This window comes from Polyodon spathula, chromosome 11, assembly GCF_017654505.1.
Source record: "Polyodon spathula isolate WHYD16114869_AA chromosome 11, ASM1765450v1, whole genome shotgun sequence".
In the NCBI taxonomy this organism is placed as follows: domain Eukaryota; kingdom Metazoa; phylum Chordata; class Actinopteri; order Acipenseriformes; family Polyodontidae; genus Polyodon; species Polyodon spathula.
The window spans coordinates 42662283-42678996 of NC_054544.1; the positions used below are offsets into that span (position 1 = coordinate 42662283).

Below are 16714 nucleotides of genomic sequence, written 5' to 3' on the forward strand. Positions count from 1 at the left end.
CATCTGACAGTCTAAAAAGCCCTGCAAATTATATACATCACATGTATAAAATGTACGTATTTGACACCTCAGCACAGGACCACATCAATCTCAGCAGAGAAAATAGGACTTTATAAAAGTGGCATAATATCCAAAACACAGCAAGCTCTTGGAAAACATTCACAAGACTTGGGGAAGAGGCAGCATCTGCATGCAACACAAATTCAGAAAATTTGAGAGACAGGTTTCTTTATTTCTTTCAAACAATGAACCAGTACAGAATAGAAGGGGAGGGAGAAAAGGAAAGAGAGATAGGAGAGGTGTCAGATATACCTATGGTCACTTCCCAACGAAATGCTTTGAGAGGAAGAAAAAGGCAATCAAAAAGAAAAGAAACAAGAATAAAATGTGAGAATTCAGAATTTTTATGGTGGAGTGGCTTCACGATTGGAGCAGTTCTTTTTCCTTCTGAGTGCTTCATCATCTCACCTTTAGATGGTTAATAATGTGGATGTTTAAAACGTCATCTTCCTCAATGGCTTAGTAATGATACTCTCCCTTTGCTAGGCAACACCACCTTTTGTGTACATTATTCCAGCAGGGCATATAGCATCATTTTGCTTTTATGTTTTTAGTAAAATGCTCAATGCATAGTGGGTTTCTTTTAATTGTCTATGGAATTAAATGGAGGACATGATCTATCTCAAGTTCAGTACACAGATTTGTCTCTGAGTATGTTGAAAATAATGGTATTCAGAAAATAGTATGTTTGAAATAATCTGACTCAATTGAGTTTACAGTGATTACATTAACTGTTTCCACCTTGTGATGTTCCAACTAGGTCACTTGCTCTCCACATTAGAGCCCTACCATAGCTTTTTATTTATTTATTTTTTTTATAAGATGTACTGTACCCAGAAGGAAAAGTGCTATGATAATAAAGAGCACCACATGACAGAGAATAGTTTTGTTGAATGGGGTAGAGTGACAGTGCAGCCCATACAAGCACAGTTCAAAGGAAAGGTGAGCCTCATACCCTCCAACAACCTGCCAGGTAATTCTAATGGGCAATGGCTTTAGCCAGCCCCAGACCTGAATGAATGCAAGTCCTGGAGCTCCAGGTAGAGTAAGTGTCCCCTAACACCCCATAGTGCCGGCTGTTGGAGGGTTTGTTCTGTACTGTTTCCAAGCAACAAATGGACAATAACGAGAGACGGCATTCTGCAAAGACCTCAGGTGGAATCCAGCGACAACCCCCCCCCCCCCCACCTTCCCTTCAGTAGAAAACTGTATCTACAAGGCTGTAAACCACTGTTTAAAACACATTGTATTCATGTTGTTCAAAATCCAAAAACCAATAAAGAATGATTTGCTTGTCGTGAAACCCAGCTGAGACACGACAGGGCAGAGACCTGGCACATCACGTCGGAATGATGAATTGCTGGTTTTCTGAACTCCCAGTTCCAGCATGTGACCATGAATATTTGTGTTTCATTCTTGTTATGATAGGGATCTGGGTAAGCAGCCAAACTGAACTGTACGTCTGTTGAGTGATGACTTTGGAAACAAAGTGTTTGAAAAAGTAATGTTGGAACGTAATGGAATTTATTATTTCTGTTGTGTTAAGTGGTGACACAGGAAGCAAGTTACCGGTATTATGAAATTCAAATGCTATACATTTTTAATAGTGTGCTTTGCTAATAAAAATGCTAGGGGCAATTCTTGTGTATTGTATTATTATGTGAGGTTCTCTTCAGCCTTTAAAGGGGGAGTCAGTGACATATGTAACTGGTTGGCACCTACCAATGTAACATGTTATAGAATATACTTTTAAGTGAATACATAGAAGTTTAACAAAACAGAGCTTACCTTTGTTTTGTTTAATATTTCCATTACTTTGAATAATTTGTTTAGGCTTGTATATATACAATTTGAAAATTGCAATGACTGAATGTTTCTTACTCTGATGTATTGTTTTCCTGACCCTAATCAGCTACAGTGGCCACGTGAAAATGAACCCCTTAGTGATCAGGTGGGCGTTTACAAAACTCAGATACCATGGAGATTATTGACAGACACACAGGCTAAACATCCTTCACTAAAGCTGACTGGCTATACTACACCACTTGCTCCAGTGTCTGCTGTCACAGATGTAAACACCAATGGAGCTGTTGCTGCATTTTCACTCACAGACACTACTATGTGATAGAAAAACTAAAGTTTAGTAGTTGATTGTAAGAAAACTGTTTACAAGAATTTGTGTTTTATAGGGGAATGTTTACATTTTCTAATTTTTTCTATTTCCCTCTATATCTATATCTATTTTGTGCATGCAAAAAAAGAAATTATATATATATATATATATATTTTTTTTTTATTATTTTTTTTAAGGTACCTCAGCTTTACAGGCTCCCCTAAAAGGGATGCTTAAATATTCAAGATGCAATCTGTAGAAAATATAAAAAAAAACAAAAAACAAAAAAACAACAATAAACTGTATGGTAAAAGTACTAAAATGACACACACACATAAACTAGATTTTTCTAACCTGTGTAAATATTACTGCATATGATTCATTTTATATGTAAAATTTTGATAGTATTCAAGTACTAGTAAATTATATTTAAAAAGAAAATTTAAAGATTACCGTCCCTTTCTTTGCTGTATAGCAAGACTTTCTTCCATACCCTTATTTATACACAATTTTCACAAGAGTGCAGCTGAGTGCCACGACTGCAGTAGAACTTACCCTGTCGAAAAAAACACACAAACAAATAGCTGCACCTGCACTTGAGTTCTCCAGCAACATCTGTTACATAATACTAAATAAACTAGTGCTTTGGCTCATAGGTTGAACATGGAGGTTGGTCTTGTGTCTGAATAATGTATTAGATCAAATCTTTATTGTTTGAGTTGAATAGATTTCCCCCCAAAAGTAATGAATGCTGGAAAAAACGAGCTGAACTTCAAAATATAACCCTGATTTATTCCAGCAACTCACAATTCAGTTATAAACGTGTTCACAAGAATGTAAATTTGGTAATACTTAGAGATACATATCTATTTCTTCTGTTCTGTGATCTCTGTATGCTGCTCAACCATATGTTTTGACTGTGTTGTTTGTATAATGCGATCGTCCCTTTTTATTGTTCATTCAGGACCCCCTTGTAAACAAGGCCTCGGTCTCACTGGGTTAATCTCCTGGTAAATAAATAAAAAAAGGTATAAACTCCTCAAAGTGCTCACCTGGTAAAAGCATGTGATATGCAGGGTGAGTCAGGGGAGCGAAGAGAGGAAAAACCTACAGGGACTGTTTCCTCTCCTCGCGCTACATACAACAGACCCTGCTGGCCAGGCACCTGATGAGATCAAGCAGACACCTGCAAGGCTGGCCTTTGTCCTCCAGATCCCATTCGAGGCATTTTGCTTGCTCGTGGGTTTGGAGGACGGTCACCTGAGCTGTTGTGTGGAATTGTATAGGTTAATCAACTAAAGAGTCGATCGCAGGTTTTTTGTTTTTTTTATTACACTTTAAATCGTGCAGAATTTTATTTTTGTATAGCAGTGCAATCAGTGCGGAGGCATAACATAATTGAATGTTTAACCAATGGGAAAGTCAAAGCTCTGCCCTGGTTTTGCTGCTGTCCAGTCATTAGTGAGGTGGGGCATAATATGCTAGGGTAATGGTGTAAGACAGGGGTACTCAATTGCATTCTCTGGCAGGCCAGATAAGACAATGTCCCAACCTTGGGGAGCCACAGAGTGCTCAAGATGTGAGTACTGGTGGGGAGTTGCTTAAATGGTCATGAAAATGTGACTATCCAATCACACCTTACATGCAGTAACAGAGCATTGCAACACTACACTTGCACCAATCAACTGTACATCTCAGAAATAACTAATAACAATGATATAATGTCTGATCACCATTTAATAATAAAAATAGAAAGCACATATATTTTTCCTGATATTATCCTGACAATATTCAAACGACATCTTGCAAACATATAATTATAAAAGTCACACTGTAATGCTATTAAAACAACATGTTATTCATTGAAATTTTATTAAAACTAGAAAATGTTCAGAAAATGACTGCGCCGCACGCATTCAAGTTAACTAATGAAGATGTGTCAAATAGTGAATGCTTTATTTATGTTGTATAAGCATCTTATTAAGCGCCGGATTGTAAGTGTAGCACGGTGTCTAAATATGCATGTTCTAGCTGCAATGTGTTTAAATGTAAATGAAAAGTTTCTCAATTAAATACATGGCATGGCAGTAAACAGAGGGAAAATAAAATTCAGTGCATTTCCACCGTGCCCTCTTTGAGAGGCGTGCCGGAGGTGCATTTCCACCGTGCCCTCTGTGAGAGGCGTGCCGGAGGAGCATTTCCACCGTGCCCTCTTTGAGAGGCATGCCGGAGGTGCATTTCCACTGTGACCTCTTTGAGAGGCGTGCCGGAGGTGCATTTCTTACTGTTGCCAAATAAAAGATCTTTGACAGGCTCTGTTTCTTCTGCTAATTTCCAGTGCCTGAACACTTGCATTGCTATTTTTACCTAAAAATACTTAGTTTATCATATGAAAAATATAGAAAATATAGACATAGGCACTTAAGTTTTTCATGTATTTCTATAATAAAGCCAAACTGTTTCTCATTTAAAATCATACAGCAGCCCCTCTCAACTTCCCAAGCCTTTCTACAATAAACTGGAGACAAAAATCTGATGTTTTGCAAGATTTTTAAAAAAAATAAAATGTTAAAGCTCTGACACCACGTCAAAAGTAACAAGTTAATCAATCATATAACTTAATACCATACTTAAGCTAAAGTACACTGCTAATGTATTTAAATTAAATTGCTATAAAAACTACTTTCACTTTCCTGTTCCTATCGCATGCTGCACAATTCTCAGCTAAATCTAGCAAAATGAAAGCGATTTCCAATACTATTTATCCTAAAACTATATGTAAAACTAATATGCCACAAGAGGTTGTGAAGGCTTTACTTTGCTCACTGAATTAACTATAAAGCAAAGAATGTCAGCCTTAAAATTATACACTTTTTCACGTGTATTTCAGGCAGAAACAGTACAAAAGTAGACAATGCTTCTTATCCCTGCCATTGTACTGTAGATTCTTCTCAATAAACTAAGTGGCAAGTTAAACGTTTTCATAAATAGCATTACTGAGGTTTATTCAAGCTTTTTTTATTATTATTAAGCTGCGCACGCAAGTGAAAACTGTCAAATTTAACTTAAACTCTGTGCAAAGAAAAAAAATCACCATTTTGGTTTTCGTTTATTACTCTCCCCATACAGTAACAGAAAATAGGATCACAACAAACCAAAACGTTGATTACTATACGTATCGCTAGTTTGGTCGGTGTGTGGAAAGCGTAAAGCATTTTCGAGTGATGTACAGTACCTGCATCTGTATCCAAGATTCTGACTCACTCACAATCCCACACATCACTTGCTATTTTAGACACAGATGTGGGTATGTGCCTTTGAATTAATATGCAACAGTGTTTGTACGAATATTGAGATAGTTTCTCTGCACTAAAGAAAATAAAATTAATCCATACTTCTGTTTTCATATCGCACTAACACTAAGCTAAATGGGTGGAGATTTGTGACGCATGCCAAAACGATTTCTCATCAGAATGAAAGAAAAAAAAAAACATGTCATCAGACATATATATATATATATACAGTGCCTTGCAAAAGTATTCAGACCCCTGAACAATTCTCTCATATTACCGAATTACAAATGGTACATTGAAATTTCTTTCTGTAACATTTGATATATATATATATATATATATATATATATATATATATATATATATATATATATATATATATTTTTTTTTTTTTTTTTTTAAAAAAATCAGTTATTGTAAGGTGATATTGGTTTTATGTTGGGAAATATTTTTAAGAAAAATAAAAAAACTGAAATATCTTGCTTGCATAAGTATTCAACCCCTGTGCTGCGGAAGCTCCCAGTTTGCACCGATGAAAGAAATTGCCCTAACGAGGACACAATTACCTTACCATTGGACTCCACTTGTGAACCATTAAAGTTGCTGTCACATTTTCTGGATAAAAACCCCACTGTTGAAGGATCATTGGTAAGGCTGTGAATCTAAAGGAAAATGAAGACCAAAAAGCATTCTACAGAAGTTAGAGATAAAGTAATACAAATGCATAGATTAGGGAAAGGGTACAAAATAATAACCAAGTGTTTGGATATCCCAGTGAGCACAGTTGGATCAATAATCAGGAAATGGAAGCTGCATCACACCACCCAGGCACTGCCAAGAAAAGGCCTTCCCTCAAAACTCAGCGCTCAAACAAGAAGGAGCCTTGTGAGAGAAGCCACAGAGAGGCCAACAGTTACTTTGAAGGAGCTACAGAGTTCAGTGGCTAGGAGTGGAGTAATGGTGCACCAGTTAACCATATCAAGAGCTCTGCATAACACTGGCCTGTATGGGAGGGTGGCAAGAAAGAAGCCGTTACTCAAAAAGTACCATCTGAAAGTACGTCTGGAGTTTGTCAGAAAGCATGAGAGCGACCCAGCTGCGATGTGGGAAAAAAGGTTTTGTGGTCAGATGAGACCAAGATAGAGCTTTTTGGCCAAAACTCAAAGCGCTATGTGTGGCGCAAACCTAACACTACCCATGCCTCAAGACACATCAAGTATGGTGGTGGCAGCATCATGCTGTGGGGATGCTTCTCATCAGCAGGGACTGGGCATCTTGTTACAACTGAAGGAAAAATGGATGGAGCAAAATACAGGAAAATACTGCAAGAGAATCTACGTCAGTCTGCTAAAAAACTGAAGCTTGGGAGGAAATTCACCTTTCAGCAGGACAATGATCCCCAGCACAACCAAAGCAACATTGGTGTGGCTCAAGAACAAAAAGATGAATGTCCTACAGTGGCCCAGTCAAAGTCCTGATCTCAATCCCATTGAGAATCTGTGGCACTATTTGAAAATTGCGGTCCATAACCGTCATCCAACCAACCTGAACAACCTGGAGCAAATCTGCCAAGAAGAATGGGCCAAAATCACTCCGACACTGTGTGCAAAGCTGATACATACTTATCCCAAAAGACTTAAAGCTGTTACTGCAGCGAAAGGTGGCTCTACCAAATATTAATGTGTGGGGGTTGAATACTTATGCAAGCAAGATTTTTCAGTTTTTTATTTTTCTTAAAAATATTTCCCAACATCAAACCAAAGTGATTTAAAATAAATTATCGAACAGAATGAAATTTCAATGTACCATTTGAAATTCAGTAATATGAAAGAATTGGTCAGGGGTCTGAATACTTCTGCAAGCCACTGTGTATATATACGGATGCCTCGGGGCGTTGTGAAGCACAAGATGAAATCCATATATTCAACATATATGGATGCCTTAAATGGTCATATTGTATTTATAATCCATGTAAAACTGTGGATTTGAAGAAAAAAAATAAGCATAAATCATGTTTAAGGCAAAACATTATTAGTGTTTTTTATTAATTATCCTTACGCCAAATAAAGTAGTCCCATGTATATCTCTGAACTACACACTAAGTTAGGAGGACTAAATGAATTCAATTAAAACATGTAAAAGAAAGTAAAAAATAATTTTTGCTACACCAGGGGGTAGAGTTGAGTTGTATATATAATCAGCGGCATGCAGCCAGGATACTAGAATATAACATGTGTCTTTCTGTCTTTATAAAATCTCTTTTTTATGCGTGTTCAGTGCGTGGACCGCTCCATTCTTTGTGCTATGTTCAAGTCATGCTGTGTAAGCTCTGCATGACTAGTCTGGCACTTAAAACAGTACCAGGCTGTCTTACTGACGTCCCAGCCACACACGTGTAGTGGAGCTCAAGTCATGCTGTATTCAAGTAGCATGACAGTCTGGAACTGCGCACTGATTTCATTTAGTTTGCACCTTTAGAGAGCCCCATAATGTATTGCCCACCCAACAAAGCAGGCAGGCTAGCCTTCTCACTTGGTCCCAGTGCCACCCAAAGTACTGGCTTGTGGTATATGAATACATTACTGACAAAACTAAATAAATAATCAATGGCATATTTTCTCAAATTAATACATCAATACCTGGATAGTAAAATTAGATCCGGGTCATATCTGGTCATTTAAAACCCGAACGGTACCCAGTTTTCGGGTACCAGTGCCGACCTCTATCTAATGTTACATTCATATAGTCTCGGTGCAAGACCTGTCCTACTGGTTGTAAATAACCGTCAGGTCTCTTTTAAACGCTGGGTTATGAATAATAATATATATAAGTTAAACGTGGAGCATGTGAAAAGGTCATTCAAAGCTTGTGGACTCACTACAGCTTCAGACGGAAGCGAGGATGACCAGATTGTTTTAAAGAAGGGGAATTGTGCACATCTGGGAAAGAGCTACTGTCCACAGAGCACAAGAAGGCACAGGCAACTGTCACTGACATTGAAGCTGAGGAACATGCCAAGGAGCTTGAGAGTAATGAACTGTTAAGTGACAGCGATAAAAGTGACCCTCAGGATGAATACGAAAACTTCATTTAAGGTACACGTAATGCATGCCGTTTTATTAGTGCATTTGTTACATTTTAAAACCAGTTTTGAAGCATTTTTGATTGTGTTGCGAGCCCACAGTATAAACTTATTTTCCGATATTTACAGGGTTGTCTTTTTTTCGTATTAACAGTATTTCATGCAGTTGTTTTGCAATCAAGATGCTTTGCATTCACGTTCCATCGTTTGTCCATGCTTACCAATGTACAAGTTTGAGAGAGAACAAGAAATAAAACATTGTGGCGACACAGGGTCTCCTTTGCTTTTATTAAAAAGCATAATAAATTGGACAGACTTGGGGATTGCAAGTGCAAATGGAATATCTGCTTTTTAATTTTCTGTGGTACACTCGGTCTCTATGGGCTAAGACCACGCCAAAACAATAAATCCCAGATTCTCTGGCTATCCATTTCTCCACTCCACGCCTCCTTTACTTCCCCTAGTTCCAGTGCTCCTACTGGGACACACTCCCAGCCTTTACTGGCTCTCTCTCTCTCACACAGACCGCTGTCAGTTCTTGGTCTTGCAGCTTTTCAGGTCACTACTCGTACTCACAGTCATTTTCACTTTGTCTCTTTCATTCACAACTCGCACTCAAACTGACGTCCCTCCTGTTCTTGTACCACCCATCTGGCAGCCACCCCACCCCAACCTGCTCTCCTCCAATCACTGCAGCACATCACTCTCCCTGACTCCACCCCTCCCCCTTACATACACACACTCTGCCCTGCTCTCTCAACCTAACCCTCCCTGGCATGGTCCTTGCCCAAGCAATACATGCACCTGCTGTAAAACAAACAGACAAACAACATAAAGTGTCCCTTCAGGTGCAGTGCCTTAAGCAGTGTCCCCAGGTCTCTACAATATTTTTGATAAAGCTGATACTTATTGCTTTTATTGTTAATTTTAAAACCAAGTTTTGAAGTTTTTAAAAAAAAATGATTGTGCTATAAGCCTGCCATAATACATGCTTATGTTCCAATACTTACAGGGCTGTCTTTAGTGGATTTTATTGTTTTCACTATGAACAGTGGTGGATGCAATTGAGTTTTTCTATGCGGATTCATTCTGACCTGATCTTCTGCTTATTAATTTTCCAACGTTTTGCATATCATTGTTTACCAATGTAAAAAAATATGTATTAATAATACCCACTATTATTCAGATGGCCTACTTACGAAATGTTTTTGTGTCTATAATATTAGAATACGCTCTTCAAAAATATACTTTTTTTTTTTTTCCAAGAGCAAGCTGTAATACAAGTGGATCCATTTTGTTGAAATGATGAATGAGTGGAGGTAAAGAATTAAGTTTCCATTAACACAATGATACCTTGATATCTCTGAACAGATAATTGCCTCCCCTTCAAAACAGGTGCAGTTCCACATCATTAGTATCTACCACCTGCTCTTCAATTTACACCCAAAAATGTGTCTTCAATGTTAACTACCGTAGCCACAGCAATATGATAATTCATTGGATATCAGTCTTGGCAGTTACTGTTTTTGAAGTATATATTCCACCAAGTCATTCAGTATGGGAAGTAACTGGCCCCATTTGGGATAAAACTTGACCTGTGGCATATTGTCTGCATATTTCTGATGTTGCCCATATCAGCACATATATTAATTCTTGCACATATTCATGTATTACATATTTTTCGTATATATTCTGGTTAGGGTTGACTCAGCAGTATCACTCAGATCTTGTGAATCCCAGACTCGGCATTTTGAATAATAAGAGAGGGAAAGGGGTTCACTTATAGATGTCATATTACATGTATCAGCATTAATGTAATCTTGCCAAAAGGGTGTTATACATGTCAAAAGCTGTCAGGCTGGGACTTCCAACACCTTTAAACTGTGCCCACCACTTCTGCGATAGCGCAGAAGAGTGAGATTCTTGTTCTTGCTTAAGAAGCTCAGCTCCACTTCCTTGAGACTTTGGTCCGCTTTAAAAACAAGTCAAAATAATAAGCAGAGAAAAGGGAAAAAGGGAAAGCTTGTATCCAGCAATGCTTTTAAAGTCTGATTGATAGATAATGCTCCTTTTATCTTAAAGGCTGGATTTCACACTGGCACTATACACACAGATAGAAAGAGGCTTGACCCATCGCTACTACCCTCCACAACAAAATGCAGCCACATCACAGCCCAAAAAAAGCAAAGCATATCATGCAGCCTCCATGAGTTAGTCCCAAACCAGCTCAAAACACTTCCAATGGGTCTTTGCAGAAAATGCCCTCGCATTCAAAATAAACCCAAAAAGAACAGAAAAGAAAGCAAAGGTAAAATAAATTGAATGAACAAATAGAGAAAAAAAGATTGGGGGGATAAGGGTTGGATGGCGAGAAGTAAACGAAATTAATGAGGATAGGGATTTGAAAATAATACCTAGGCATATCCGAATCAAGAAACTGTCTGCAAAAACACAAAACAACATTCTGTTAGTGGATTGAAGAAAAAAATGTCAGCAACAGCAAGTTCTACAGGAGCAGTCCACCACAGAACTAAGCAGCAGCCCATCTCAACAGGGAGAAGGCATATAATACAGTAGCACTTTTCTGTTGACCTATTCCAACTGACTGAAAGGAAGGCACCTGTAGGCAGGTAAGAAGCTGGGCTAAGCCAGACTCCTTCAGCAATAAGGTTCCTTTCGCTCAGCCAGTTTGCAGGGAATGTGCCATGCTAATAATACAACTGTACTAGAGCTACTCAGGCAGGTGTACTACTCCTTTAAGGTCTTTCTTTGTTTTGTTTTTCTTTTCTTTTGCAACAAAAAGCAAGCCCATGCCTGAAGCTTGGAGCATGTCTCAGGCAGGGGATTAAACATTAACTGCAAAGCAGAATGGTTGAAATGGTCAGAAAGGAGGTCACTTAGAAATAAGCTATTCCATTCGAATTAAGAATGACTTTAGCTTTCTGTAAACTAGGACTGCACTTTGTCAAGTTGGGTCTTAAATAACCCAGTGATTCTGCCTTAACAACTTCACTAGGTAACCCATTCCATACCCTCACCACTCTCTGTGTGAAGAAGTGTCTCCTTCCCGCTGTCATTAGTCTATCTCCACAGAATTTCCAACTGGGTCCTCTGGTTTTGGTTTCTGTATTATGCTTAAAGTAATAGTTTTGGATTAACCATGAAATTTCATTTTAAGATTTTCAACAGTTCTGTCATGACCCCCTAATTCTTCTTTGTTTCAGGCTAAACAGATTCCGTTTTTTGAAACTAGCTTTATAGCTTATTCCTTCAAGTCCTGGGATTAGTCTGGTTGCACTTTGTTAGACTCTCTCCAGGTTACAATGTCCTTTTGGTCCTGTGGTGAACAGAATTGAACACAGTGCTCTAAGTGCAGTCTCAACAGTGCATTACACAACCTCACAATAACCTCAATGTCTTCGTAATGAATTAAAGCAATGAGCTTTATGTTAGCAATACTGAAGAAGAGTTGGAACCAACTCCAGGGACCACTAAAGTCCTATGTAACAGAAGGGTGTACCATGTGGTCCTAATGTTAAGGTTAGATGTGGGAGAGTAGCTAAGAAATACAGAGTGCAATTAGGGGAATTCTAGTATAAGGTAATACTCAAGAATCAGTAGTAACAGTAGATGTGTTTTGCTACTCTTTTGTTGCTCAAACATTACATTTTTTAATCACCTTTTCTAACAGTTAGAACTTAGGGAGTCGGGTGACGAAAACCAAAAGTTTACAAATGACGAGAGTGTTGCTCTGTCTGATGAGAAGGGCAGAGCAAGGCAATTACACAGGGGAGGCAAAATGGAGGAAGAGACACAGAGAAGAGAATTCCTCACCTCAGTATGTGCATCTGTTTTCTAGTCTGGGATAATTTAGATTTTGTTTTATTAATCTTGAAATTGTTTATGTTTTTTGTCTTAATCCTTTAGGGGTATGCAGAAGTTCCAGGATTAATTTGATTCTGGCCATGTACTATGATCAGACATATCAATTTTCTAGCAGTTTTGACCTGATGAGCAGAATCAAAGCTGGTAGCTACTATCTCTTCAGACAGGCTTGCTGTGCCCTCAGGAGCCAGTCATCTGGTTTTCTTTAGACTGTCAACTGTTACTATTGCTTGGGCATAGGCAGGCCTTTCAGTGTGTGTGCACTTTTACAACTTCTACTACAACTGAACTAGTTAAATAAATACACTTGCAAATCCTAAGATTCAGAACATGGGAGGTTTTTTTACTTCTTTGTATTTTCAATTTTTTTATCTTGTGCCTGAAACATATACCTTCATGATGTCAAAATGTTCAATTCAATCAGATAATAAAAACATTTTTTTAGAGGGGACACTATTGCACTTCAGTTGTCTCTCAGTGACCTCCTTGATTATGACAGGTAAAACCACATTTTGTTTTGCAAAGCAGGAGCTGCTGGGGGAATGGGGGTAGGAGGGACAGGGTTTGAAAAAAAGATGTTCCATTCCAGCTGCACAATTATATCACCCACTTCATTCTAGCAGCATTCTGGTTACTTTTGTTTTCATACGGATGGTAAAATGTTAAGTAATCTGTAACAGAATGCAAATTATACCGTATTTTCCTGTTTATAAGTTATATTCGTGTACAATACCTAGGAATCCAAATCCAGAAATGGCATGAACTGCCAAAGGGATGAAATGCAGCTACAAGCCACATGCATCCAAATCAAATCCTGGACATGTTAACCATCAAAGAAAACAATAGCTTTTTTTCATTTTATTTTTTTCAATAGCTTGAACAAGGGTTTGTTAGGTTTTGAGTGTTGGTCTGCTGTGTGGAAGGTTGTGGGTTTGAGTAGCTTACTAGTTAGACTGCTGGGCTGCAGTAAAGAAGGTTAGTGGGTTTGAGTAGATCAGTCGCTGCAATTTCTAGTTAATGGATTGAAGTAAATCAGTTCCTTGAATCCTAGGCTTCAGTATGGATTACAATGGGTTTGAGTAGTTCAGTGGTTAGAATGTTGGGCTGCAGTATGGACTGCAATGGGTTTGAGTAGTTCAGTGGTTAGAATGTTGGTTTGCAGTATGGACTGCAATGGTTTTCAGTAGCTCAATGGTTAGAATGTTGGGCTGCAGTATGGACTGCAATGGGGTTGAGTAGCTCAGTGGTTAGAATGTTGGTCTGCAGTATGGATTGCAACGGGTTTGAGTAGTTCAGTGGTTAGAATGTTGGTCTGCAGTATGGATTGCAATGGGTTTGAGTAGTTCAGTGGTTAGAATGTTGGGCTGCAGTATGGATTGCAATGGGTTTGAGTAGTTCAGTGGTTAGAATGTTGGTTTGCAGTATGGATTGCAATGGTTTTCAGTAGCTCAATGGTTAGAATGTTGGGCTGCAGTATGGACTGCAATGGGGTTGAGTAGCTCAGTGGTTAGAATGTCGGTCTGCAGTATGGATTGCAATGGGTTTCAGTAGCTCAGTGGTTAGAATGTTGGGCTGCAGTATGGATTGCAATGGGTTTGAGTAGTTCAGTGGTTAGAATGTTGGTTTGCAGTATGGACTGCAATGGTTTTCAGTAGCTCAATGGTTAGAATGTTGGGCTGCAGTATGGACTGCAATGGGTTTGAGTAGTTCAGTGGTTAGAATGTCGGTCTGCAGTATGGATTGCAATGGGTTTCAGTAGCTCAGTGGTTAGAATGCTGGGCTGCAGTATGGATTGCAATGGGTTTGAGTAGTTCAGTGGTTAGAATGTTGGTTTGCAGTTTGGATTGCAATGGTTTTCAGTAGCTCAGTGGTTAGAATGTCGGTCTGCAGTATGGATTGCAATGGGGTTCAGTAGCTCAGTGGTTAGAATGTTGGTTTGCAGTATGGACTGCAATGGGTTTCAGTAGCTCAGTGGTTCGAATGTTGGGCTGCAGTATGGACTGCAATGGGTTTGAGTAGTTCAGTGGTTAGAATGTCGGTCTGCAGTATGGACTGCAATGGGGTTGAGTAGCTCAGTGGTTAGAATGTTGGTCTGTGCTGTAGATTGCAATGGGTTTCAGTAGCTCAGTGGTTAGAATGTTGGGCTGTAGTATGGATTGCAATGGGTTTGAGTAGTTCAGTGGTTAGAATGTTGGTTTGCAGTATGGATTGCAATGGTTTTCAGTAGCTCAATGGTTAGAATGTTGGGCTGCAGTATGGACTGCAATGGGTTTGAGTAGTTCAGTGGCTAGAATGTTGGTTTGCAGTATGGATTGCAATGGTTTTCAGTAGCTCAGTGGTTAGAATGTTGGGCTGCAGTATGGACTGCAATGGGGTTGAGTAGCTCAGTGGTTAGAATGTTGGTCTGTACTGTGGATTGCAGTTGGTTTGAGTAGCTCAGTGGTTAGAATGTTGGTCTACATTATGGATTACACTGGATTTGAGTAGCTCAGTGGTTATAGTGCCAAACTCAAGCTAATGCACCTATATAGAAGTATATGTTATCCTATAACCAGAAAAATACGGCATGTACAGTTTAGCGTTTATCCTAATTAGGGTATAAATTCACCCTGTACGGCTACTGGCAAAAGCATTGGCAAATTATTAGAAAGTAACAATGAGTCAAAATCTAGGAGAGTAATTGAAACAAAAACACTGATTATTACAAATATCATTCACATATATTTCAGTTATGTGTGGCATAGTGTGGTACAGGTATATAAATCCAGTAACTTCTTAGATCTATTTGTCTCTAATGATGCTACACACTGATTATTTATAACTGACCTACACCATTCCAACTATGACAAAGTATGCCATAGCATGTGCCTTATTTTAACAAAATAATACAATTCAAAATATCAGTGCATCACTAATAAATAAAATCTCTAAAACATCTGTACTTAAAACTTTGCACAGCCCAGACAGTTTGATACCTCTGGACAAGCTGATGCAAGGTGATTTAGGCAGCCATTCCATGCTAGTGCCATTTTTAATTTTGATGACATTTTGTCATGTGCAACATTGAGCATTAAGCAACCCTTCTCAAAATATGGCCTTTTTCTTTAGACGTGGAAGGGGCAGAGTATATGTTAAAAATGTAGCCTAACAATTATTAACACCTTTCCAGAGTTCTGTCAGGAGAGAATCACGACGCTATTTCATTTGCCATCCTGTGGCCATTGGGGGACAGTGCACGCAATATAATGGTATAAGGTAAAATACGTGTCATGTTTCTCTGCAGATAATTCAGAAAGAGCCTAATCTTAGAAAAATAAATAAACACATAGCTCAGGAAGGCTACATTTTTACCATCAACAACTCTCCTATCTTAAATGGTTTAATACACCTTAGCATAAAAGAATAAAAATCAGAAATGCTTGTGCTGAAGGGGTTTAGAATAGACTTATCAGTGCAAAGTGTGTGTCTATTGTGTAAACTATCATATACATGCAACGCATATACGGATGCACAAAACATTATAATGTGGCTAAATTCACTTCCCTTTATTATCTAAGAATATACAGCGATTCAATCAAATATCAAGTGTGAGAGAATTTCGTAAGGGTTTTATCTGCAATCATACAAAGAGCAGCACATTATACTAAACAGTGCTTTCTATGTCTCTCACAATTCAAATCATGCAGGTCATTATGGAATACTAGACCAGTCCGGTTTCAACAGTGTCATAACAGTGGTAGAATCAATAACCCAATATCGATCCACTTCTGTAGTCACAATAAGTATGGAAGGCATAGAAATGAGTGTTTACAAGCAATTGATTTCCCAGATCAAGTATGAAAAAACAAATGTCAGATAGCTCAAATGATCTTCATTGGTTCTGGCCTCGGGTGGTTTTAAGAAGCCACGGTGATCTCAATCTGAGATATCTGACTGCAGTATCCCTCTATTTGTTTTCATGCTGTATCTGGGTCAATTATTCCTCTTTAAAAAAATCACTACGTTCTACGCTATAAATACTTACAGCTGCTAAGATGTACCTACTGTATGACACTGTGGCATCTATGGTGGAAGAGTCATTTTTTTTTTTTGTCAGGAAAGTCTGTAATTTAATTCATTTTGCATTCTGTTTCAGAATAGTTACATTTCCCAAACTGCCCCTAAGTCTTTTTGAAGGAGAATTAATTTAGCCATACTGTCCAGATTTTTACCTAGCTTTAATGTGTTTTGTGTGTATTTGCTGGTTTGCTGTCACAGACACAGACAGCGTGCGTCATTTAA

The 16714-nt window shown here is 38.4% G+C and overlaps 1 protein-coding gene across 26 annotated transcripts in view; it reads right to left on the reverse strand.

Annotated features, from left to right (window-relative positions):
- The window catches only part of LOC121322986 (kinesin-like protein KIF1A), a 111758-nt gene that overhangs the window by 20892 nt on the left and 74152 nt on the right, over positions 1-16714 (reverse strand). For 12 of the 26 annotated variants that reach the window (XM_041263684.1, XM_041263673.1, XM_041263679.1 and 9 more), the window contains 2 exons: positions 10963-10989; positions 313-336 (listed from right to left, as the gene is read on the reverse strand). The exons of 7 other annotated variants lie outside the window; for them this stretch is intronic. In XM_041263684.1, coding sequence (XP_041119618.1) covers positions 313-336; positions 10963-10989 — 51 coding nt within the window. The remainder of the gene's footprint in view (positions 1-312; positions 337-10962; positions 10990-16714) is intronic. 7 more of the 26 variants (XM_041263685.1, XM_041263675.1, XM_041263674.1 and 4 more) reach the window with 1 other exon arrangement.